Raw genomic sequence first — 25,901 nt, forward strand, 5'->3', positions numbered from 1 at the left:
TACCTGCCTTTTGATGGCAGAAAGCAATAGCCGAAGACACTATAGTAGGTTTGGTAACTGGACGCTGTAGGAGAGTAGGGTCTGCAATCCTATGGTCACCCCAGATTTTTGCTTTTTTGCTTCACTGGTTTATGACTTTCCCTGGCTGTGGGCCTGCTAATCGGACCCACACCCTCGCTGTTCTCTCTCTAAATTGACAACCATGTACTTTAGGTGCATTTACCAATTGGTACTGGGCCACCTTATCAGTCCCTGTACAGTGTACCTTAGGTGCCCAGGGCATAGGTGTACCCAGGGCCTACCAGGGGCTGAAGCATGTATTATGCCACCCCTGGCTGGCCATCTAAACAGACAACTGGCTGGTAAGACAGCTGGGGCAAGGTGGTGTAATCACCATTTGCTGTAGATATAGTACACCTATATCTAACCCCAAAATGGACACATATATTCCTATCAGTCACTCCTATGGCAGGCCTTATCAATCCTGAAGGCAGAGTGCTTGGAATTATGTGAGATGGTGCTCTGGCATGAGCTGAGCCCGTCTGCAGCTTGCGGAACCAAGTCCTAATAGCTGTTCCATGATAACGCTATACCATATACTCTTAAGTGCATTATAATCCTCGCGGTTGAATGCTAACTTTGGTATAGCATTATCAAAACATGTCGAGTAAGGTGTCATACGGATTGGAATACTACCCCCTCGCCAGGTCTGGCGACAGGGGTAGCATTCCACCCTTCTAGAGGGACACGACATGTATGTAACTGTAAACCCCGGTTAAAGTTAACTCGAGCCGTGGCATCACAAAATGGATGCTGCCACCACAGACACAAGTCTGACCTCCTGCTGCTGGGAGTCCTTTCAGCGAGGGAGGCTCGGACAAAGGGTTGCCTGCCTTGGGAGGTGCTAGCAGGATTTTGTGTATTGGGTAGGACAGGCCTGAAAGGAATGAGACATGCTTGGGGCACACAAGGTGTCCTGTGCCTACACCGGTTCAAACCAGTTGCTGGGGCACCCCTGCCACAGCCCTGGCGCGAAACCGGACAAAGGATAGGGGGTGTAACCCCCCCCCTTCCTGATCCCACCCATAGGAGGGACCTAGTCGTAGTACAGCCCCCTTCAGCAGGATAAAGGTAGGGGCTGGTCCCATTCCAAACTAGATTAATCCTGACTTGAAATTTTACAAGAAGAAACTCTGGACTTCGACGTTCTGCTCCACAGAAGACTGAAGAAATCGCCCTTGTGGGCAAGGAGTGTCAACCCTGCAACTGCAGGCACCATCAAGCGTCCAGCGGCTTCACTTTGTCGTCTTCCCTCGAGGATCCAGACTTCAGAGCCCGACGAGACCCGGATTCCCAGACCTCTCCGACCTCAACTCACATCTGCAGCACAGCTGAGATCCGTGGGTGCGACGAGACACGTGGGACCGGCCATCTTGGAGAAACTGCACTTTGCTTCCAGCACGACTTCCGAGGTAAACTCGACCAAGTGCTTTGGGGATTGAGAAGCCCCAGCCCCGAGCAGCTCCTGCACCGAAGATCAGCCCTCCAGCTTCCACGAGATCTGCGTGGGGCCCTTCTGCCTGTTTGCTGCTCGACGCTTTGTCTGGTCACTTGCCGGCTGGCTAGTGACCTCCTAGATGACGAACTTTGAAAACTACACTGCTGGTCTGGTTGCTCCAGACTGGCCCTTGCTCCCTTCCAAAAGAGGAACACCCCGGACTCTCCTAGTCCACCCCGGACGCCTTTTCCACTCACAGCGTGGGTTGCCTTTGCCAAGGCCTGTTGACGCCGAATCCGGAACAGACACCGCCGACAGCGAGAGCCTACGTGGGACAGCTCGTGCCTCCATCCTGGTCGTCGAAGACGCCTCCTGGTCCACATGGCTGCAGAGTCAAGCGTCCAGTCTTCACCTGATCGCAATGACGACATCTGGTTCCTTCCTGGTTCCACTACAGTCATTGGCTAGTGACTTTGAACATTGTCCCCTCTGCTTTCAGGTCTTCAGCATCCCTGATCCACCCTTGGATCACACCGGACATCTCCCTCCTGGTCGCCTGCAGCATCTTTTCTTTCAGGCACCATAGACTTCAACGCAGAAATCCGACACGACTTCGCACCTATGCACCCGCAGCCCGTGGGTGAGGTAACAAAAGCATTTCGGTGCTCAAGGGTAGATTAACTCTCCTAGTGTCCAGATTCACAGTCGTTTTAGTCCTAACCAGTCAGGATTGTCCGTACTTACCTTTTTCTTGAACTGTACTGTCCATAGACGCTGTTACGCATCCCGCGTGCGAGTTCACACTCTGCACCCGCGTCCCGTGGGCCTCCTATTACTTACCTAAAGTTAGGATAGCCTAGTCCCAGCGATCCTACAGCCTCTGGACAGCTCCATTCCTTCTATCGATTTCCTTATACCATTTACTTAGTATATGGTTTGCCGTGCCCCTAGGGCACCATTGTAATTTTGTGCAACTTATCGTATTTTTCCTAAGAGATTGTCATGTGCTTAGCCCTCTGATCTCATAAAGAGTTCAGAGGTGTTTGTTATTAATAAATATATTGTTTATTTTCATAACAACCTGTGTGGTGTCCTTTCATCTGGTATTCAAGGGGTTATATTGTGTTAAAACAGCTGACTTCACATGCCAAAAGAGTTTAGCCTAAGACTGCTTTGTCCATGCTACCATTAGGATAGCTGGTCTATAAGGTTGACTTACAACCAATCACCATAAGGGTTGTTTGGACTGATACAAGGTGATCACTAGAACTAGTGAGCATCATATATCAGGCCAACTTCTCACAGAAGCCCCTTGTGAAAACGTCCATAAGCCACGAAGAGTTGGTCAGATTTGCGGAACTGAGCCTTTCTGCTGATGTAGAACTTCAAGCACCGTTTAAGGTCTAAGGAGTGCAAGCGTTGTTCCGCAGGAGACTGTGGGTTAGCAAAGAAAGCCTTCAGAATAACAGGTTTATTGATGTGGAAATCTGAAGGTACTTTAGGTAGAAAAGTAGGTTTAGGGTGGAGCACCACACAATCTGATTGAAACTGAAGAAATGGTGGATTGATCGTAAATGCATGAATGTCACTTACTCGACGAGAGGGCGTTAATGCAAGGAGAAGAGCAGGTGAGATACTTGAGGTCAGCTCTATGTATTGGCTCAAATGGCGTTTTCAATAATTGCGCTAAAACTATGTTAAGGCGCCAAGCAGGAGGAGGGCGCAGGATTGGTGGAAATTTACGAAATAGTCCTTTGAAAAATTGGCGTATTATCCTAGAGGAACAGAGGGAGGTGGAGCCATCGTGGCGGAAGCATGAAATTGCCGCCGGAAAAACTCTTTAAGTGGCATGAGACAATCCTGACTGAGCCAATTGAAACAAGCATTAGAAATGCAATCGGGCTCGGATTTATTTGAGTTTGAGCTAATGCCATTGTAAATGGCAATGTCTTTCGCCATGTGAATGGAGTGTGTGCATGTGGTGTGTAGTGGAATTATGTTGGTTGAATTGTAATTTTACCAATGGTGGCATGCTGTGCTTTATATGAATATGTTTAAAAGTAAAGTGTACCATACTGCGATTGCTTGGTGGAAAAGTGCACTGCCGGCTGGAGGTGTGTGTGCCTGGTGGAAGGGTGCACTGACGGCTAGTGGGTGTGTGTTTGGTAAAAGCGTGCACAGATGGCTGATGGTTGTTGGTGTTTGTGCATGGTGAAAGCATTCATTGACAGCTGGGGGTGTGTTGTTGTGTGTTTTCTTTTCTGTGTACTGGTGAGTGTGTGGTGGTGAGTCTGTGGGGGTGAGCCTGGGGAGTGAGTGTGGTGTGAGTGTGTTGTGTTGAGTGGTGACGAGTGTGTGGTGTTGGGAGACTGAGGTGTGTGGGGTGTATGTGTGTATGGTGTGTGTGTGTGTGGTATGTGTGTGTGGTGTTTTCTGCACACTCACACACTGCCCCTACACATTCACACACTGCTCACCCGCACACTCCCAATGTCCACTGTTTATACTGCACACTCATTCTGCACACTCACACAATGTGCACCCTTACACACTGTCTCTGCAGTCACTCTGCACGCACTGTCACTCTGCACGCACTGTCACTCTGCACGCACTGTCACTCTGCACGCACTGTCACTCTGCACGCACTGTCACTCGGCACTCACTCTGCACTCCGTCGCCGAGGCCTAAAAATGGAATATTCAAAAGTCCGCCTTGCCTGACAAACACACACCACCCTTTTAATGTGCAGAACACTTTTGAAGGGGCACGCGCTCCATTGTAGAGAAAATACAATTGGTCGCTTCACTAGCCCCGCGCGGTCAACATCAATAAGCCATCTAGAAGATGAGTTTCAGGTGTGTAATTTCGTTGAGTGGATGGTCAGTAACTTTTACCAGCTACATTTATTTGGGATATGAAACGAAAAAATGTGTGCCTGTACCTGTGTGTCTATATTTCATGTGTGTGCCGCCCCAATGTCATCGTGTTTGTGCGGGCATTGCCGGGGGCCGGGGTCGGTGGGAAGGTGACAATATTTTTATGTAAGGTTACTTATTGTCTGTGTATATGTCTGCAGCTTCACAGAGGACCCTGCAAGAAAAGCCGATGCGTTTAAAGTAAAGAGGGCTGCATTCAGCTGCTGAGCGCAGCACACATTTTATCAGTTCATATGCGAAAAGGGCCCGAGCTGCCTTTCTTTCCCTCAGGAAATGAGGCTGCGCGTGAAACTTGCCGCAGAGGCTCCATTTACCAAGCGTCATTAGCTAACCATCCCGGTGATTTCAGGCGCGCGCCCTGGTAATTCGAGGGCAATCTGCCATTTCACCTGATGGCCGAGCAGAAGGCTGTGAATGTCAGCATGTCCTACTGTTCAGTGGCGAGCCGCGCATCATGGCCAGAGTGGCGGAAGTGAAGCATGCAAATCACATACCAGCTGAATAAGTACAACTCACTTTACCCGGAGTAAGACGATGAAAGCACAGAGCAGAACCAAACTCGTGTGAAGTCTTAATCTTCGTAAAACGGCCATAACTTCAAAGGCATTCAATGCCACATTACCCAGCGGCAAAACAAAATTCCATTTGAAATGCCACTGATTCGCTATGCCTGTGTGCACGTGAGGAGGACGCGCGCCCGACAAACGCACTGCTCTATGGTGAACACGCGCACACCATCTGGAATGCATTACACGGCCACCCTGACAGCTCCTAATTAAAATGAATGGACTGCCGAGCACGTAACCGCACAGAAAATGCCCAAAATGCCGCCCGACAATTACATCTGCCCAATCGCATCAAGACTACTAAAAATACATCACCGCGAGGACCAATCATCATTCAGATAATAAAAAAAAACTCGCGCACTAAGGAATGTGTCTTTCCCGAGCCCTAAAGAAACTTTTTTTTTTCTTTCACAATAGGAGCTCGGAGCTCCGCCCCACTTCGTGGTGACGTAGGCCGAGCCCTAAAAAGAAAGGGAGGAGCTGTGCAGGCGTTGCACGTATGGGATGTACACCGGCGGCAGCACACCAATGGCAGAATCGTTTCCATTTCAACTTGTAAGTCTTTATAGTTGAAGGAGCTCTGGCCTGAGCAAGGATGTCCCGACGTTCTTGTGGAATGGCTAGATGTGCAAATTCGCAGTGTTCAGGTTCCAGGCTGATAAGCTCAGAGAAGAGGGGTCCGGATGGTAAATTAGACCCCTGTCCATGGAAAGAAGATCCATCCGAGGATGTAGAAGGATGGGCTCGCACTGGGACAGAAGAAGCAACTCCGAGAACCATGCCTGTCGTGGTCACCTGGGAGCAATGAGAAGGATGTGGCAGGGTGCTCTCTGTATCTTCCAGAGCACCCGAGGCACTAGAGGGATCGGAGGAAAGGCGTTAGCAAACAGATTGGACCAGTTCATCAAAAGGGCATTGCCCTGTGACCCTTTGTGGGGATGCCAACTTGCGTAAGCTGGGCATTTCCGGTTCTCTGGTGTGGCAAAGAGATCCAGTGTCGGGCGACCCCAGCGACGAAAAATCATTTCGAGTGTTGGTTGATGTAGGTCCCACTCGTGGGTTGATCGGATCTGCTGAGGGAATCCGCCAGGAGGTTGGATATCCCTGGGAGATTAACTGCGGTGATTGTGATTTGGTGCTTGAGTGACAAGTCCCAAATTGACTGTGCCAGTCGAGACAGTACCGGAGATTTTGTTCCGCCCTGCTTGTTTATGTAATGCATGCAGGTTGTGTTGTCTGTTTGTATAAGGGCAGACTCTCCTTGCAGCACGGGTTGAAAAGACTTGAGCGCTAGAAATATAGCCATGAGCTCCAACTTGTTGATGTGCCAGGCCTTCTGAGGCAGAGTCCATTTTCCTTTTATGGACAGGTCCTGTAGGTGTGCCCCCATCCCTCCAAGGATGCATCCGTCGTGAGCGTGAGATCTGGAGTGACAGATAGGAATGACATCCCTGCTGCAAGATTTACTGGCTGTGTCCACCATTTGAGCGCTGTTTTCACGCGAGTCGTGACACAAATTAGATTGTTGAAGGATCCGGTGACCTGACGCCACTGCCTGTCCAATTCTTCTTGAATGGGACGTGTCCGCAAGTCTGCAATGTGGGATGAGTGCGATGCACGATGACGCCATCCCCAGAAATGACTTCAGCAGCCGAACTGAAACGTACTGTTTTGGTAGTAGAAGAGATACTAGACGAAGAATCCTTTGTTGACGTTCCAGGGACACAAATGCTTTTGCCAGCGTGGTATCCAATGTGGCCCCTAGAAAATCCTTGCAAGGAGTAGTGCTAAATTGGGACTTTTTCTAGGTTGAGAGACAGACCCAAGGAGCGAAACACCCTCTGACAAAGGGAGGTATGGCGAAGCAGTTGTGCGCGAGACTGCGATTTCAGGAGGCAATCGTCGAGATATGGGAATATCTGGACACCTTGGAGGCATAGATAGGCTTACTGGAGTGTAGGAAGGTGGCTACCGGACTATGGTTACCCCAGATTTTTTGCCCTGTGTTTAGCTGGTTTTTGACTTAGTTGGCCTGGTTCCCTGCTAATCAGGGCCCCAGGCGATCTGCTCTCTCTGTAAAATGGATTCCATGTACCCTAGGTACATACCACAATTGGAAATGGACTCCTCGTCAGCCCCTGTACCGTGCACTATAGGTGCCCAGGGCATAGGAGCCACCAAGGCCTACCAGGGGCTGCAGCATATCTTTTGCCACCCCTGGCTGGTTCTTAAATTGACACAACTGGCTGATCACTCAGCTGGGGTAAGGTGGTGTAATCACCCCTTGCTTAGATATAGTATACCTATATCTAAACCTATATCTGGACACATATAAACCTGTGAGCCACTCCTATGGAAGGCCTCATCAATCCTGGAGGCAGAGTCCGTGGTTTAATGTGAGATGGAGCTCTAGCATGAGCTGAGCCTGTCTGCAGCCGTCGGGAACAAATCCCTAAGCTGTTTCAGGATATTGCCATACCATATACTCTTAAGTGCATTATAATCCTCGCGGTTATATGGCAACTTTGGTTTGGCTTTATCAAAACATGTCGTGTAAGGTGTCATACGATTTGGAATACTATCCCCTCGCCAGTTCTGGCGACGGGGATAGCATTCCACCCCTCTAGAGGGGTAAGACATGTTACTTTGCTTAAATGCGGTTAATTTCTAAAAGGCCCTTGGATCCACAAAATGGATGCTTCTGCCACAGACACAAGTCTGACCCCCTGAAGCTGACCGAAACTCAGCCAAAGGGGCCTGGACAAAGGGTTTCCTGTCGCAGGGAGGTGTTACACCCCCCCCAGACAGGAGATAGTGGATTGTAGCAGGGAGGTTTGAAAGAAACCAGACACTGCTTGGGGCGCACAAGGCTGCCCCTTGCATAATCCAGCCAAAACGGTTCTGGGGCACTCCAGCCCCCGACCCAGCGCGGCCTGGATCAAAGGAAAGGGGTGTAACCACCCCCTTCCTGGGTCCCACCCATAGGAGGGGACCTAGCAGGTAATCCAGCCCCCTAGATTGGTATAAGAATGGGAGCAGTGCCAAAGCACTCAGATTATCCTGATGAAACATAAGAACGAAACTCTGGACCCTTCGACATCCTACTCAACGTAGAAGACTGAAGAATCTCCCTTGTGGTCAAGGAGTGACCACCCTGTGCAAACAGGCACCATCCAGCCCTCGACGTCTGCTTTGTTGCAGTTCCCGCCGGAACTCGAGCGACAGAGATCGACGAGATCAAGCTTGCCTGCCTTCTAACAGCCCGATCCACAGTCCCTGCAGAGCTGAGACCCGTGGAGGCGACCGGAAGCGTGGGGCACGCCATCTTGAAACGACCACGAGACGCTGACCGTGCAACCCACGAGTGACCCTCGAAGCTGTACACCGGGGTTTGAGAAGCCCCAACCCTGAGCCACTCTTGCACCGAATTCAGCCCTCCACACTCGACGAGTGCCGCGTGGGGCCCTTCTGCTTCTTTTGGCTCAACACGTTGGCCCGGTCACTTGCCAGCCGGCTTGTGGCCCCTGTGCCGACGAAACTTGAAAAACGACATGCGATTCTGGTTGCTCCAGATTTGCACCAGCTCCCCTGAAAAGGAGCCCCCACTCTGACCCTCCTGGTCCGAGTGAGAAGCAATCTTCCGGTTCCGCGTGAATTGCTTTTGCCAAGTGTTGTTTGCTCCAATCTTGAAGCCGACAGCGCCGACGGCGAGAGCCTAGGTGGGACAGATCATGACCTGCTCCTGGACTTCGTAGATGCCCCAGAGCCCACGTGACAACGGAGAGAAGCTCCTCGACAACCACCTGATTGCGCCCGACATTGCCTGGTTCCGTCCTGGTTCCACCCTGGTCACTGCTGAGTGACCCAGACTCTGTCCCCTCTGCTTTCAGGTACTTTTCGACTTCGATCCACTCTTGGATCCCACCGGACACTTCTCCTTTACAGCGCCTGCAGCCTCTTCAGCTTCAAGCACCAAGAATCAGCGTGACGAAACCCGACACTACTTCGACCCTGTGCACCCGCTTCCTGTGGGTGAGGTAACATTGCAACGCCGGTGTTCCCACACTGGTACACACCTCTAGGGTCTGTGTCTTAAGTTTTGTCCCTCTTGGTTCAGCGGAAGTGTCCTTAACTTCTATTTGTGTAACTTTTACGCACCATTGACTAACATTGGTGCATGCGTGCGCTTTCAGCGCTGCACCCGAATCGCGCGGGCTTTTCCTGACTTCAGCATTGCTTGTCCCGACTGCTCCCAGCGATTCCCTAGGCCTGACCACTGTTCGATTGGTATCTCTTATACCACTTGTTTAGTATATGGTCTGAGTGGCCCCTCGCCCTCATCCATATTTGTGCAACTTTGTATGTTATACTGTGCTTTTGATTTAACGCTTGTGCCCCTTTATTCATAAAGAGTACTGGGGATTATTGTGAGTAATAAATACATATGTTTTGATAATATATACTTGTGTGGTGTCCTTTCATTTGATATTACAGGATTGTGATTGGTAAAACAGCTTGCTTAACACGACCTCTGAGTTAAGCCTTTAAGGCTGCTTAGTCTATGCTACCCTTAAGATAGCTTGTCTATAAGGTTGACTTACAACCTGACACCATAAGGGGATATTTGGACTGATACAAGGTGGTTCCAGAATTGGAAACATCATATATCAGGCCAACTTCTCACATGGAGCCAATATCTTGGTAAAGACTCGAGGGGCGGAACGAAGGCCAAATGGCAATACTCTGAACTGGAAATGTTGTTGCCCCACCTGAAATCGCAGGAACTTCCGATGACGTAGGAGTATTGGAACATGGAAGTAGGCGTCTCGGAGGTCGATAGTAGCCATGAAATCTCCGACTAAGAGCAAACACAAGATCTCTGTAAGCGTTAGCATACGGAAGGATTGACTCTTGAGATATTGGTTTAGTGCTCTCAAGTCCAATATTGGTCTCCATTCCCCGTTCTTCTTGACGATTAGGAAAAAACAGGAATAAAACCCCTTCCCTCTTTGAGACTTTGGCACTACCTCTACTGTACCCTTCTGAATCAGTAGGTGAACCTGTTGGAAAAGTTCCTTGAGGTGCGGAGGTGGCGGCCCGGAAGGTGGAGTTGGAGGAGGGATTTCGACGAATTCCAATGCATGGCCTTTTTCTACAATGTCTAGCACCCAAGGGTCCGTGGTGATGGACCATTGAGAACAAAACCGAGAGATTCGACCTCCAACCTGCTGAGTTAAAGGCAAGTCATTGTCGTTTATTAGAAGATCCTCTGAAAGAGGTCTTCCCTCTATAGGTCTTGGCCGGCGGTTGACGAGACGACTGCTGTCGGTTACTGGAGAAACGCTGGTTGCTTTGGTTATAGGAGCGATATTGAGTGCTTCCTCCTCGAAAATTGTAATTGGTGCCTCGTCCTCGAGCACCCCGAAAGGGCGGTTTCTTAAATTGAAGAGTCCCCAAGGCACGTGCAGTGTCTGTGTCCTTCTTTATAGATTGTAATGCCTCGTCAATGTGTGCTCCAAAGAGTGATTCGCCATCATATGGCATATCGAGAATTTTAGTCTGAACTTCCTGACGGAAGGAGGTGGAGCGCAACCAACCTTGCCTACGTAAGACAGCCGCTCCAGCGAGCTGTCAGAATCCAGTGCAGGCTACATCTACTGCACAATCAATCAATTCTTCAGATGTTCTTTCTACTTCCTGAAGAAGCTGCAATGCTTCCGCCTTGGAAGCATCCGGAAGTAAGGACACATAGGCGGACATATCTGCCCAAACTTGACGGTCATATCGACCCAAGATGGCCATAGCATTAGCCGCTCTCACCGTAGTGGAAGACATCGACGAAAACTTGCGCCCTATAGCATCAAGGCGACGGCCCTCACGGTCCGGAGGAGCTGTAATAGTAGATGCAGGATTTCGGGATCCCCTCTGAGCTGCCTGTGTAACAACTGAATCTAGCTTCGGCTGGCCAATGAGGCATGCTGGAGATCCGACAGGCGCCTTATATTTCTTGTCCAATCGTGGTAATTGGGCAGGCAAAGAATTTGGCATCTTCATTAGTTTCACCGCTTCAGCCCGAATGAAATCTATAATTGGAACAGTATGAATCTGTTTAAATGGTTGGCTCTTGAAATCATAAAGGAAACAATCTTCCTCTCTTTGGACTCGTGGTAACTTAAAACGCTGAGCCGCTCTGTCCATCAACTGATGGAAGCTTGCAATATCCACCGGAGGAGAATCCCCTGGCGTCACTTGAGATGGGGATGGTGTTTGTGCCCGATAGTCATCCCACTAGGCCATATTTTCATCACCATCCACATCTGTAACCTCCCCATCTTCTCGTTCAGGAGGGTTCTCCTCGTCATCATCAGAATACACAGTTGCGTGCACTTGAATTGATGTGTGTCGCTGAATGACAGCAGGTGGCGAAGGTACGGAAGGAGCAGCTGACGGCTCCGCAAAAGGGGTTAAGACTGAAGGAACTGTAGGCACTTGTGGTAATGGTGGGAAACGCCGATTATAGTCGACTAACATACTTTGGAGGTTCGAGATAAGTGACAAAGGTAACGTCGCAGTCGGAATTGGAGTCTGAACCTCATCCTGTTGGCCATACTGCTCCTCCTCATCATTACTGAACTCTTGACATTTTATGATTAAATCTGATGGACTACGAGCCTCAGTGAAAGATTCATGTACATCCTCTTCAGACTCTTGATCTGAGTCTGTAGCAAACAAAGGCGAGGGAGGTAGAACCATGCCACCTTTATGAAGAGTGTCAACATTGGCCACACTGCTGGAAGGCAGTGGCAATAAAGGTAGAGAGGCAAATGTAGACGGCATCGTAGACGGAACTGTCTTTTCTACATTTTGAGACTCCCTCGTCGACAGCAATCTTTCCGTCGATGGTGCGGTCGTCAGCATAGATGATGCTGTGTTCTTTTCGGTTTTCTTCGACGAAACCGTCGTCGACGGTGACCTCGTCGACGAGGCTGTTGTCGACGGCAATGGTGCCAACGACGGAACCTTCGTCGACGTAGACGTCGACGGGACCTTCGTCTTCATCTTCTTCGTGGACGGAGCAGCGGTCGACGGAACACTCGTCAACGGGACAGTCGTCGTCGAAGAAACCAACATCTTAACACCCTTCGTCGACGATTATCTAACTGTAGACGGCGGAGGTTTCTTCGTCGATGACGATGAAATTGGAATAATCGACGACAGTCTTAGAACTGAGAATCACCCTCATCGACGACGATGTCGACGAAGGGGCTGTAGACAATCCAGAAGTAAGCGGCGTCGTGACTGTCGTCGTCGATTTCGAACCAGAGACAGCCAATCTCGTCGACGGAACTGTAGACGACACTGTCGTCGACGGAAAATCAGATTTCTTCACAGAAAAACCTGAGGAAGTTGCAGCAGGTGCCTGAGAGCCAGGTCTCGTGGGCCCAGAAGTGGTGAAGACACCGCAGGGGCCAAGGAAAGAGACATCCTCTTCTTTTTTTAAAATGGAGAAGGAAACTCCTGCACACTACCACGTTTGGAGGCTGCTTGGGAATGGCCAGAAATAATACTTTCAGCATCAGAAAGTACATTATCTTTATCCTTAAGTCTTTGAAGCCAGAGGAGTAAACGGCCTTCCCTGTCTTTTAAAGTCTTTGTGGAGAATGTTCTACAGAACTTACAGCTCCCCACCTCATGGTCCGGGTAAAGACAGTAAATACACTTACTGTGTGGGTCCTCTGAAAAAAGTCTTAGCTTTCCACAGGAAGAACAAGCTCTGAAAAGAGACTTCTTACTTGTAGTCATGTTGAAGAACAAGGAAAAACCTGAAGAGAAGAGAAAACTGAGCAGAGCTCAGGGAGACTCCCTTACACACGACGTGCGGTAGAAAATCTAAATTGCCGAGCTCTGAGGAGAAGGTTCTAGAGGGTTGCTGTCGCCTGATTGGCTGCAGTTTGGACCAACATAATGACAGCGATAGACTGCATATGGGTTATTCCTTTCCCATGCATTCCTATGTAGAAATGTGTGTAGGCAGGGTATGCCTTTTTTCTGGTACATATTTCAGGTTTTATGTTGATATATATATATATATATATATATATATATATATATATTATGTTGCAGCGTGAACAAGGGCACCTTTGCCCGAAACGCGTCGCTGGTTCTGTGGGTTATGTGTAAATAAATTACATCTTGCTGACTTTGCTGGTCCGTTCCTCTACTTGCTGGCGTGGAAGAGTGGGCTGCGAGCGCAGAGCGTGCTGAGGAGGAGCTGTGTTTATATATATATATATATATATATATATATATATATATTTTATCGCTATTTTATTTACCGTGGGACTCCCACTCCGACGACTGGGAATATTCAAGCATGTGAATCTATGAAAGACACCCTAATACTGGAGAAACACTGTACCTTACTCCGGTCCAGTATATATAGAGCCACTTTCTCACAAGCGCCACAACCGCCGGACCTGTCCTCATTTGAAGAAGCAGAACTCTGACAAGAGGTCGCCGCTGGTGCCAACCAAGGTTACAACAATTGGTCCCAAGCAGGACACAACGAATAAACAAGGAAGCCCTCCCCACATAGGGGAATAGTAGCTCCAATCCCAGGCTCACCAACAATAGCCCAAGAGAGAATTCTCACCCCAGGTATCAAAGCACAGGACAGCACGACATCTTGAACGGGAGCAACATACTCCACCTTTTTAAACATCTGGCAACCCTAGATCAAATACAAACGGGCGACATAGAATGGCTGAAATTCCTGAGTACAAAGGGGGACACACAGCGACTCAACAGTGGTGGGTCTAAAGCATATAAAAACACAACAAGCCATCGCAAATAACGCCATCCTACTCGCTGAATGGGGCATTGATGTTCAGGCGGTGCAGCATCCAAAATATCGTCATATTCTGGCACCAGATAACAGAGGAAAGGCCCAGTTGTCAATCCTGCACGGGACAGATAGCTCGGGCGCTTCAGGCAAAACTCAGACAGCCCCCAAGGCCCCAACGGGGATCAGGATTTTCTGCTAAAACAACCACCGGGTCATCAGTGCAGGCCCCCCTGTCCTTAATCAATCAGGAAGGATAAACGGGGGGTAGGGGGAGTGGGGAACCAGCATTCCTAACATTAGAGAAACCAGGCGGGAAGGTATAAGGCGTAGAGCAGTTCAAAAAGATAAATTAACTATAATTTCCAGGAACATAGCAGGAATAAGCAAAATCAGTGGCAATGAAAATTTGAGGCAATTTCTGGAAACTGCCGACATACTCTGCCTCCAAGAGACCTGGAGCCGTGGCCAGTACCTCATTGGCAGGGCACTACTAACACTTCATTCCAGCCACAAAAAAGAATTTATTCGGCTGACCAGCCGGCGGTCTATCATATTATAAAGCACGATAGTGCTCTTGAAGCTAAAACTATCAACTTAAACACAACAGGATTGCAAGCTCTACAAATCAAAGGCCTGAATATTAATTCACATCCTATGCCTCTTCTAATAATTAACTGTTACATCAATCCGGCCCAACTTACTATTACAAAAGAGAAGTTGGAGAGGCTGCTGGGGAAATTAGAAGACCTACTGTGTAAATATAAATCTCATCAGGTTATCTTAGCAGGGGATTTCAATCTGAGGGATCTGGACATTAACAAATCACCTCCCCTGAGTTCTGGCACGGCAGCACCCTTGATCAACTTAATTAGTAACCACAAGGATCTCCCACCGGTGGTGGTTCTTCTGATGCGCAGGACGGTGGCGAGTGAGAGGTCGGCAGGACGTAGCTGGCGGTTGGGGATGTAGAAGCAGAGCAGTCTGTTGAGGTAGGCTGGGCCGGTCTTGTGAGTGCCTTGTGTGCGTGGGTGAGGAGCTTGAAGGATATCCTCTTGTTGACGGGGAGCCAGTGCAGGTTTCTCAGGTGGGGAGTGATGTGGCCGTGGCGTGGTACGTCGAGGATCAGTCGTGCTGAGGCGTTTTGGATGCATTGTAGTCGTTTGATGAGGGCTCCAGCGTAGAGGGTGTTTCCGTAGTCGAGTCTGCTGCTGACGAGGGCCTGGGTGACTGTCTTTCTTGTACCAGATCTTGCAGAGCATTCGGAGGGTGTTGAAGCAGGAGGAGGAGACGGCGTTGACTCGCTTGGTCATTGGGAGCGTTGAGTCGAGGATGATTTCCAGGTTGTGTGCGTTGTCAGCCACCGGAAGTCGTCCCAGGCTGAAGGGTTAGAGCCGAGGATGAGGACCTCCGTCTTGTCCGAGTTCAGCTTCAGACGGCTGGTCTTCATCCAGTCGGCGATGGCCTTCATTCCTTCGTGGAGGTTGGCTTTGGTGGTGATGGGGTCCTCGGTGAGGGAGAGGATCAGCTGAGTGTCGTCAGCGTAGGAGATTATGTTGAAGTCGTGCTGTCGGGCTACGTGTGCAAGTGGGGCCATGTAAATGTTGAACAGCGCCGGGCTGAGGGAGGATTCTTGCAGTACGCCGCAGATCTCTGATGCTTTGGAACGGAATGGGGGGAGGCGGATGCTCTGGGTTCTGCCGGAGAGGAAGGAGGTGGACCAATCCAGAGCCTGGTCTCGGATCCCTGCGGCGTGGAGGCGTGCGTGTAGTGTGTGGTGGCAGACGGCGTCGAAGGCGGCAGAGAGGTCTAAGAGGATGAGTGCTGCGATCTCGCTGTTGTCCAGCAGGGTTCTGATGTCGGTGGCGGCGATGACGGCAGTCTCGGTGCTGTGGTTGGTGCGGAACCTGACTGAGAAGGGTCCAGGATTTTGTTTTCTTCGAGGTATCGGGTTAGCTATCTGTTGATGGTTTTCTCGATGATCTTGTTCCGGAAGGGGAGCAGAGAGATGGGCCGGAAGTTCTTGAGGTCTCTCTGCCTTAGGTTTTTTGAGTAGGGCGTTGATCTCGGCGTGTTTCCAGATCTCTGGGAAGGTCGCGGTCTCGAGGGATAGTTGATGATGTTGCGCAGGTGGGGTGCAATGGAGCTGCTTCCTCTGTTGAAGACGTGGTGCGGGAATGGGTGTGACGGAGAGCCGGAGTGGTCTGTGCGCATGGTCTTGATGGTTTGGGGGACGGGGGGAGAGAGGGGTGTGGGAAACCTAGCAGCTAAGGGGTTAATCATCTAGGACTGGACTTCGACAAAACCACTCTCCTAAGAATATCTCAGTAATAACTTGCTCCTCTCAAAGCTGTTAATTTAATAGCAAGACGAGTTTCTATAAAAAGGAAACCGGACAGGCCAGTGGGCAAGTACGCTTTATTGATCAATTGGACACTCATAATAAATCTTTCAACTGAAGTTCTGGATGGGGCGGGGGTTCTTGTTCTCCCTGTTTATTTGTCCCCCTTTTCTTTCTCCCTCAACTTAAGTTCACATTTTCCTCTTCCCTGTCCCATACACCCTCCCTTTTTGTACTACTCTCTATACCCACTAGCCTGCGGTTATAGGTTTGTGTGTTAAAAACTCCTTTAATAAACTAATATGAACCATAAGGAGGAAGGAAAATGCTACTTACCAGTATGCATCTGTTCTTGGCATGTAGAGCTGCAGAGTTGCACACTATGCATAGATTGCCACCTAGTGTTGGGCCTGGATGTTTGCAGTTTGTTTTGTAGAAAAGTCTTTGGAAGTCACGGGATAGACGACTCCTCCTTTGGCTGATACTGCGCATGGTCGGCTCCATCCCCAGATTGTTTTTCGCCATTAGGGAAGTGATGGAGCTGTATAAGAGATAGTGATATCCATGTGATATGTATCTAATTGAGATAATACTGGAACAGATAAAGGTAGCCGGGGAGGCGGGTGGGCGTGTGCAACTCTGCATGCCAAGAACAGATGCATACTGGTAAGTAGCATTTTCCGTTCGAGGCATATGAGCTGCAGATTGCACACTATGCATAGATTACATAGCAGTTCCCACACCTAGCGGCGACCACCCGTATCTGTTGCAGTTGTTTGAAACAGAGTTTTTAGTACAGCCTGGCCCACAGTGGCTTTTGTTTAGTTAGCACAACACAGTAATGCTTTGTGAATGTATGCGGTGTAGACCATGTGGCTGCTTTGCATATGTCATTAGTGGAATATTCCCTAAGAATGCCATTGAAGCCCCAATCTTTCTGGTAGAATGGGCTTTTGGTAGGATAGTTAATGTGTGTATGGCTTTTTAATAACATATATGTATACATTTAACAATCCACCTAGCGATCCCTGACTTTGAAATGGGATTGCCTTTATGTGGCGGTGAGAAAGACACAAAAAGTTTGTGTCCTTTCAATGCAGTACAGTAATGCTCTCGACATCTAAAGTGTGTAGAGCTCTTTCTGCGACTGTTTGAGGCTGCGAGAAAAATACGGGCAGCTCAACGGATTGATTTAGATGAAAAGGGGAAATGACTTTTGGAAGGAATTTTGGATTAGTATGAAGAACCACTTTGTTATGATGTATTTGTAGAAAGGGTTCCTGAATGGTAAATGCTTCTAGTTCACTAACCCTTCTGAGAGACGTGATGGCTACTAGGAAAGCTACCTTGCAGGTTAGAAATTGTAATTTGCATTTATGTAACGGTTTGAAGGGAGGTCCCATTAACCTTGTGAGAACCAGATTTAGATTTCACACTGGTGCAGGTGGTGTTCTGGGAGGAATTATTCTTTTGAGTCCTTCCATGAAAGCTTTAATAGCTGGCACTCTAAAGAGAGATAGATGTTGTCTATTTTGCAAGCATGCCGCAATGGCTGCAAGGTGTAACCTGATAGACGTGTAGGCTAAGTTACACTTTTGAAGGTGCAATAAATATCCAATGATGTGTTGAATAGACACATTTAAAGGATTAATTTGGTTGTTTTGGCAGTATATGACAAACCGTTTCCACTTAGCAGCGTAACCTGCTCTAGTGGTGGGGCGTCTAGCTTCTTTGATAACATTCATACATTCTGGGGGAGGTTGAGGTAACCAAACTATGACCTCACGAGCCAGATCGCTAGGTTGAGCTGAGGTGGGTCCGGGTGTCTGATCTCTCCTTGGTTCTGTGTTAATAGGCGTGGAGATAGGTTTAGTTTTTGGTGTGGTACTACAGACATCTGCAACAGCGTGGTGTACCACGGTTGTCTGGCCCAAGTTGGAGCGATTAGGATGAGTGTTAGGGAAAGGAATAGCGTACGCAAATAGTTTTGACCAGTTCATCCATATCGCATGGCCTTCGGACAATGGGTGTGGGTATCTGGCGGCAAAGTTTGGGCATTTTGCGTTCTCGTGGGTGGCAAAGAGGTCTATTTGAGGTTGTCCCCACATTTGAAAGAACGGATGAAGAACTTGTGGATGGAGTTCCCATTCGTGGATTTGCTGAGTTTGTCGACTTGGCAGATCTGCCATGGTGTTTTGTACTCCTGGGACGTGTTGGGCTGATAGGAATATCTTTAGTGGTATAGCCCATCTCCATATCTGCTGCGCTAACAGAGAGCTGCAGAGAGTGTGTCCCTCCTTGTTTGTTTATGTAGTACATAGCTGTCATACTGTCTGTGAGGACTAAGTCAGCTTTGCCTGACACTTGCGTTTGAAAAGCTTTTAGGGCTAGAAACACACCTAGTAACTCTAGGTGGTGGATGTGGAGTAGCTTTTGTTGCGGTGTCCACCTGCCTTGCATGGTGTGATGCAGGAGGTGGGCTCCCCAGCTGGAGAGTGATGCGTCCGCTGTTAAGACAACTTGAGGAACTGGCTCTAGAAACGGTCGCCCGTTGGAAAGGTTTTTGGTGTTCCACTATTGCAGAGAACAAGGAGTCCGACCGTCTACCAACACTAGGTCTGTTAGTTGACCTTGAGCCTGGTTCCATTGGCGTGCTAGGCACTAAGTGGACGCATTTGCAATCTTGTGTGAGGAACTACAAATATGCAAGATGCCATCATTCCTATGAGCTGCATGAACACTCAAGCTGGTAGTGAGTGCTGCAGCTTGAATTTTGTTAGAAGAGTTTGTACGCTCGTTATTCTTGCTGGAGAGGTATACGCTAGTGTTAGTCGGGTGGCCCATCGGGTGCCAGGATGCCCGTCGGGTGACAGAAATTGCGCTATATAAGTATACCTATACATACATAATACATACATATTGTAGCGCCCAGATACTGTTGCATGTGTGAGGGTTGTAGATGCGACTTGGTGTGATTTATTGTGAATCCCAAGTTGTGAAGCAGTTGAATGGTAGCGTGAGTGTGTTGTACACACTGGCTGTATGAGCTGGCTTTTATGAGCCAGTTGTCCAGATATGGGAAGACATGAATGTGCTGTCTTCTTAGGTGTGCTGCTACTACTGCTAGGCATTTGGTAAACACCCTTGGCGCTGTTGTGACCCCGAATGGGAGCACTTTGAACTGAGATATTTTCTGTGCGCTGCGTGGATGGGAATATGGAAGTAGGCGTCCTTGAGATCTAGAGTGGCATGGAAGTTGTTTAGTACCAGTAGTGGAAGGACCTGTTGAAGTGTGACCATATGGAAATGGTCCGACTGAATGTAAAAGTTTAGAGGTCTGAGGTCCAGGATGGGTCTTAGAGAGCCGTCCTTTTTTGGCATTAGGAAATACAGTGAGTATACTCCTTTGTTTTTCTGGTGCTCTGGAACTATTTCTATTGCATTTTTCTGCAGGAGGGATATTACCTCTTGTCTGAGCAATGTTAAATGTTCCTGTGACATTGGACGCTGCTTGGGTGGTATGTTTGGGGGGTAGATTTTAGTTCCAGACAGTAATCTGATTTGTAACACCCACCTGTCCGATGTGATGCTTTCCCAGGCTGGCAGGTATTGTTGGAGTCTTCCCCCGACAGGAGTGGAGTGGGGCGGCGGAAGGGAGTCATTGGGCAGGGGTGGAGGCAGAGCGAAAATTGTTATTTTTACCTCTGCCCTTGTAAATATTAACCCTGTACCCACCCCTTTGGTAGCCCTTGCCGTAAGTGGATTGTGTGGGGGCTTTGTATGAGGCAGAGGCTGTGTCTGAGGAATATCCTCTGGGGGCACCTCTATAGGATGAGCGATTAAAAGAACGTCTGGGAGCCTGCGACTGCAGGGCTCCCATAGATTTGGCGGTCTGTATCTTTTTTTCAAGAGATACATCCACATTGGGTCCAAATAGATGTTGCTCATCGAAGGGTTGATTAAGAATGGCACTTTGTACCTCAGGTTTGAATCCTGATATACATAGCCAGGCATGTTTGCGTAGTAAGACGCTGGTGTTAACGGCTCTAGACGCAGTATCTGCTGCGTCCAGGGCACATATGATGGAGGTATTTGTAATGTTTTTACCCTCTTGGATGAGTTTGTGTGCTCTATCCTTGTACTTATCAGGGAGGTGTGTCATTGACTCTAATTCGTCATAATGTGCTCTATCATATCTGGCTAGCGGTGCCTGTGTGTTGGCGATACGCCACGTTTGCTGCTTGAGACGAAGTTCTCTTCCCTGACGCGTCCAGTAACTTAGACTCTTTGTCTGGTGGGGCAGCATCACCTGATGTGTACGAGATTGCTCTCTTGCGTGCGTTGGAAACTACACGCGAGTCTAGTGGTACTGGCCCCTTAATGTATGCTGGGTCTGAAGGGGCGGCTTTATATTTCTTTTCTATACGAGGATTAATGATTCTAGTTCTGACTGGATCTTTGAAGACTTCAGAAGCGTGTTTAATTACTCCGTTGAGCATTGGTAAGATGGATGTAGACCTTTGTGCATTATCAAAGGTATCCATCAGAAAGTCTTCGTCTACAGGGTCTGTATGTAAGTCTACTCCGTGATATTGTGCAGCCCTGTGTATCAATTCGTTAAACCCTATAGTGTCTTCTGGTGGGGAAGGCCGTGAGAGGTATAAATCATCCTGAGGGACATTTGGGACATCTGGAGTGGTGTAATCATCCATTGGGTCAGGTGATCCTGTAGGTGTGGCTGGATCGGGCATGTTACCCCCCCATATCATCAGAACTATCATCCCTATGAGAGGATGCTGGGGAATGCTGTGGTATGGGAGTTTGTGGTGATGGCATAGGTGGAGGAGAAGGGGAATGCAGTCTTAAAGGCGAGGTAGCCATTTCCTTCCTCTTTGCATGCGGAGCTGGATTGTCCAGTGGCTGCTTCTTTGAGGCCAAAATCAACTGTCCAGTTATTGGGTCTCTAGCCAAAGTCTTTTGGGCAGGGTCTGGATAAGATAAGTCCTCTGCTGGAGGCCGATCTTTTGGTGCTGGAGAAGGTTTCGGCACCGAAGCGGCTTGCTTTGTTTTTTTTTGACAATGTCCTTGGTGGGGAAGCAGGAGTCTCTTGGCTCAGAATGTTTTTTCGGTTCAGAATGTTTTTTCGGTTCGGGTGTTGTTTTCGGATCTGTTTTTTTCGGATACAACGCTTTTTTCGGTTCCGGCGTTTTATTGAAATCCGAAGCTTTGCTTGGTTCCGACCTGGGTTACGGTGCCGATGGTTTGGACGTCGGCGTAGCCGGTGTCAATGTCTTTTTCGGTGCCGGTAAGTTGGCGCCGGCACCATGCAAAGGCTGACTCGAGTCCGAGTCGCCTGAAGGCTTAATTGGCTTCTTTGCTGGGCCCAAATGTGGGGCAGTAGAAGCGGAGTGTTGGTGTGCACCCGAGCCTGAGAGCGAGGGTGTAACTTGGGCCTTCTTTGGGGGTGTCGAGGAAGGGTCGGGGTCGATGGTCTTACTTACGACCCTTACGACCCGTTGCGCTGGAGTGATGTCCTCGACATCCGAATCTTCTTCATGTTCGGAACCGCTGTCGACGTCTTGTTGTTCTGAGACGTTGACGCCTTCCTCAAAGATGTCGTCCGGAATGGAGGTTGAAGATCGAGCCATTGTTCTTCTCGCTCTTCGGTCCCGGATAGTCTTTTTGGAGCGGAAAGAGGCACAAGCTGAGCAGTCCTTTGCCTCGTGCTCCGGAGAAAGGCAAAGGTTACACACCTCGTGAAGGTCGGTGTGGGGAAACTTCGACCCACATTGAGGACACTTCTTGAAGAGCTGGAGTTGAGGCCTAGTTAGGCCCGAAGCCCGTCGACGGGAATCGAAGTATTCGACGTTGAAGAGTAGCGTCGAATGGAGAAGCGTTCGAAACTTATTTTCTTAAGTTGGTGATGATTGCGCGCTGAAGGAATTCGGTTTCAACACGGAGCGCTGGAAACACATTCGAGCCCGGTGGCGGAAAAAAACAATCTGGGGATGGAGCCGATGACCATGCGCAGTATCATCCAAAGGAGGAGTCACCTATCCCGTGACTTCCAAAGACTTATCTACAAAACAAACTGCAAACATCCGGGCCCAACACTAGGTGGCAATCTATGCATAGTGTGCAATCTGCAGCTCATATGCCTCGAACATATGATTAGTCAAAATATAGTGCCTCATGTACAAAGATTCATCTAAACAAGCCAACATTTTAAGACAGTTTGATAAGCACTTAAGGTTGTCAACCTGGCATCAGAAGTAAAAACTCTCCAATGGGAAACAAGGTACAAAAGAAAAACGAGCAGAATCTGATATTTCACGGAAGCTGCAACAAAGTCACAGTCCAATCTGTAACCAACCCTCTTTCAAGAAGTCCTTAAAAGCACATCTTGTTGGACCACATCTGAAATGTATTATTTATGCGATTTAGTTTTTTATTTTTCTATTATTTAAAAATTGAATTTGCTTATCAATCAGTTGCACAATGATCTATTTTGTGACACACAGAAATACCTCCTGGTGCAGTAGTGAGACGGAAAACAAACCAATGTGAATATAAAAACAAAGACTTCTGAAACCCCTACCTAATGCTCTGTTATGAGACAATCCCTCACACACCAGAATGAAGGCACACAGGGGCATCGCCGGGATGCGGGTCAGTCAAGTGCCCATGGGGGACAGCCAGAAAATTGAAAGAAGTACATCACAGGCAGATTTAAAACTGTAGTCTACACTTGCAGAACCCTTCATTCTTGCCTCAATGGACCAGATAAAGTTTCTAAGTACAAGCAAAGAGTTACAGTTTCCTACCATCCAGACAAGCATTTCATTTAGCATACATACCCTGTATTGTTTTGATAGGAAGGAGTCGTCAAATTATTTGTTTGCGGCCTGTTCTCTGGGACTACTTTTGGAGAGATCTCCAGCTTCGGCTTCTTGGAAGGTGTTTGACTGTTGCATGTCGAACCCCTCTTCACACAGCTGGCCTGAGTTTGTATGGAGGGCTTAGGGATAAGAGGTGCAAAAACAACAGGAGAATGAGGAGTGCCATTCGATTTTGGGGACGGAGCCACCTGGTGTGGGGGTACAGGCGTCTCGGTAAGATTAAAGTTTGACATTCCCTGCAGTAGTGATGGCCTAAGGATGGGAAGGCCTGTTGAAAGAGTCATCATCCCAGAGTTCACTGGAAACCTTTGGAGGACACAATTCTGCTGAAGTCCCACGGATTGAGGCATGACAGTGGAAGTTCCAATGGTGAACTGTCCAGGACCATTGGGCACACCTGTCCTAAAAACATTCAGCATGGGCATTACATTCAGCAGGGGGCCACTAAATGTCCATGTTGGAGCATCATTCCTTACAATTCCAAGAGGAGCAGATGCCCGCAAAATCACTGTTCCCAAATTAGTCTGTTTTTGAATTGGTGTTATCATACCTCCTCCGAGGTTCAACTCGCAACCGGATTTGGGGGCTACCTTCCTGGGATTCCCCCTGGAATTACTCTCCACAACTTGTGAGCATGGTGTGATCTGTGGTATTACCATGACCCTCATGTTACTTGAAGGAGTAGGCTCCAACCGCTGGCATGCTGTCCCATTGCCTCGCTGGTTTTGGAGGTTCCCAATAACGGAGTGGAAGTTTAGTTGTTCTCCTCCACTGCAACTGACAACTGGAGCACAGGGAGAAGGGCTGATCGGAACAGGCTGGCATGTTATGACCTTTTGATCTGGGCATGGGGCACCTGGAGCTGTATTTGACTGCACTTTCACAAACAGCTGCCCCTGTTTGTTCACCATGAGAACTTTGGAGGTGGTGCTAGGTTTATGAGCAGAGACAGATGGGGTTTCCAATTTGGCCATTGTGAAAGTAGGCACTTGGGGTGAGAGCGAGAGAGGTTTGCACACCCTCTGCAACTGAGGGGGATCCTTAAGATTCAAGACTGTTGGACTTGGTTCTATGGGCCGGCATCCAGCTGACTGCCATGTTGATTCAGATGGTTTACTAGCAATGAGCTGTTCACGTCTTGTAATGGGTCCATTGCTACCATTAATCAAATGAAAGTTGCTTCCTGACTGCAAGGGAGCAAGAGTTTCAACCCTTGTAACTGGCACAGGATGTAATAGGGATTTTGGTGCATTGGATAGCACCTCGGGAACTGTGACTAAATTGTTTGCAAGAATGTTTGATCCCTTCTCTGACACGGATTTAGGAAGCAACAGAGTGGGAGAGCTGTGAATTCTATCTCTGGAGAGTGCCCGAGTACCCGAGTTCAAGTCCTTTAGCACAAAATCTACAATGTCAGATGGAAGGTCTTCTGGGACTGTATCTACAGAAGCCGGAGGGTTTTTAGAGTCCACTGCGGGAGCCAACTCTGGTTGGATATCAGTTGCCCCTTCAGCTTTCTGTGAAGACCCGGTTGCATGAAATGAAATGTTTTTTGTGACATGGGGCATTCGTGTTTCTGTGGTTGTGGTGACACTGCTGGTGTCGCTCTCTGTGCCATCATCAACACCATCTAGTTGCTTTATATGAGGCAGCTTTAAGTCCATAGGGTAAGGAAGAAGATCCATATTCCGGGTCACTACAGTCCTTGAGAAATTGTAACAGTTTTGTGAATTTTCATCCTCTGAGCTCTCACCACCATTTACTGCAACATGATGTCTGCCTGATGTACTTGTGCCTAGACCAAACAATCTATCTTCTCTGAACTCATTCGCCTGCCGTGTGTTCACCAGAATTTGGCTGTGACACTGAGGGTTGTCCTCCTGAAAGGTGCTGTCCAGGACACTATCATCAAACTCCAAGTCTGAGACATTCAGTGAAGAGACTACTTCCATATCACTTTCATCGAAGGCGTCAACACAGAATCCAGGCACAAGCTGGCCATCATCCACCATGGACCCGAGTGGGCCCCCGGGAGAGAGAAGTCCTGGTGAGCTAACAGTATCACAGTACTCCAGGTCCTGATATGCACCAACATCAGGTGACTCAAAGCTCTGCAATCCATCCATTTCAGATGGGGTGCTCGATCTTTTAAAGTTATAAGAATGATCTGCTCCTGAGAAATGAGGGTAGGAGGTGGACGGAGGTCCAGAGGTAGAGGTCTGCATGACAAAGTCGATTTCAGGCTGGCTAGCAATTGCTGAGGTAGACAGGTTGTGCTGATGGCCCCTACATCTGCTGGAGGGGTCAGGGCTTGCTAGTGCAGCGGTGCTTGATGCTCCACCATTGAGAGACACTGGACTTGAAGGACTGATCTTGGTTCTTACATTGGTGGCTCCAGTTGTTAGGGTTGGTGAGGAAATCCGACCACGAGTTGTGGTACCGTGACTCACTGGGCTGTGACGCCTGGTTCTCCGTAATGGCACAACATCTGGATCACTGACAGTCAGAATGTGGTGGGACACAGAAGTTGGGCTTCCTGAAAGATATAAAATTTTAGAGCACATTAAAGATGCACCATCAGCTATGGTACCATACCCCATTTCTTATAACATGCTGGTTAAAAAAAAAAAAAGACTACTGCCATTATTTCTAGTACCATGAGAGGCAAAAATAGCAAACATACCCTCTGGTAACGATAGAAGGAGGGAATCAGCATCAGATAGAAATAGCATTCCCCAATAACACACACTGAATCACTTTTCATAACAGGCAAAGGTAATGAACATAAAAGCAGTTTACGCATAGGACACAATTTGAAA

The 25,901-nt window shown here is 48.5% G+C and overlaps 1 protein-coding gene across 3 annotated transcripts in view; it reads right to left on the reverse strand.

Moving 5' to 3' along the window:
• KMT2B (lysine methyltransferase 2B) overlaps nucleotides 1–25,901 on the reverse strand; it is a 1,130,837-nt gene that overhangs the window by 212,428 nt on the left and 892,508 nt on the right. For all 3 annotated transcript variants that reach the window (XM_078655415.1, XM_078655416.1, XM_078655414.1), the window contains exon 27: nucleotides 23,041–25,618. In XM_078655415.1, the coding sequence (XP_078511541.1) occupies nucleotides 23,041–25,618 (2,578 nt within the window). The remainder of the gene's footprint in view (nucleotides 1–23,040; nucleotides 25,619–25,901) is intronic.

This window comes from Lissotriton helveticus, chromosome 7 (genome assembly GCF_964261635.1).
Source record: "Lissotriton helveticus chromosome 7, aLisHel1.1, whole genome shotgun sequence".
Taxonomy (NCBI): domain Eukaryota; kingdom Metazoa; phylum Chordata; class Amphibia; order Caudata; family Salamandridae; genus Lissotriton; species Lissotriton helveticus.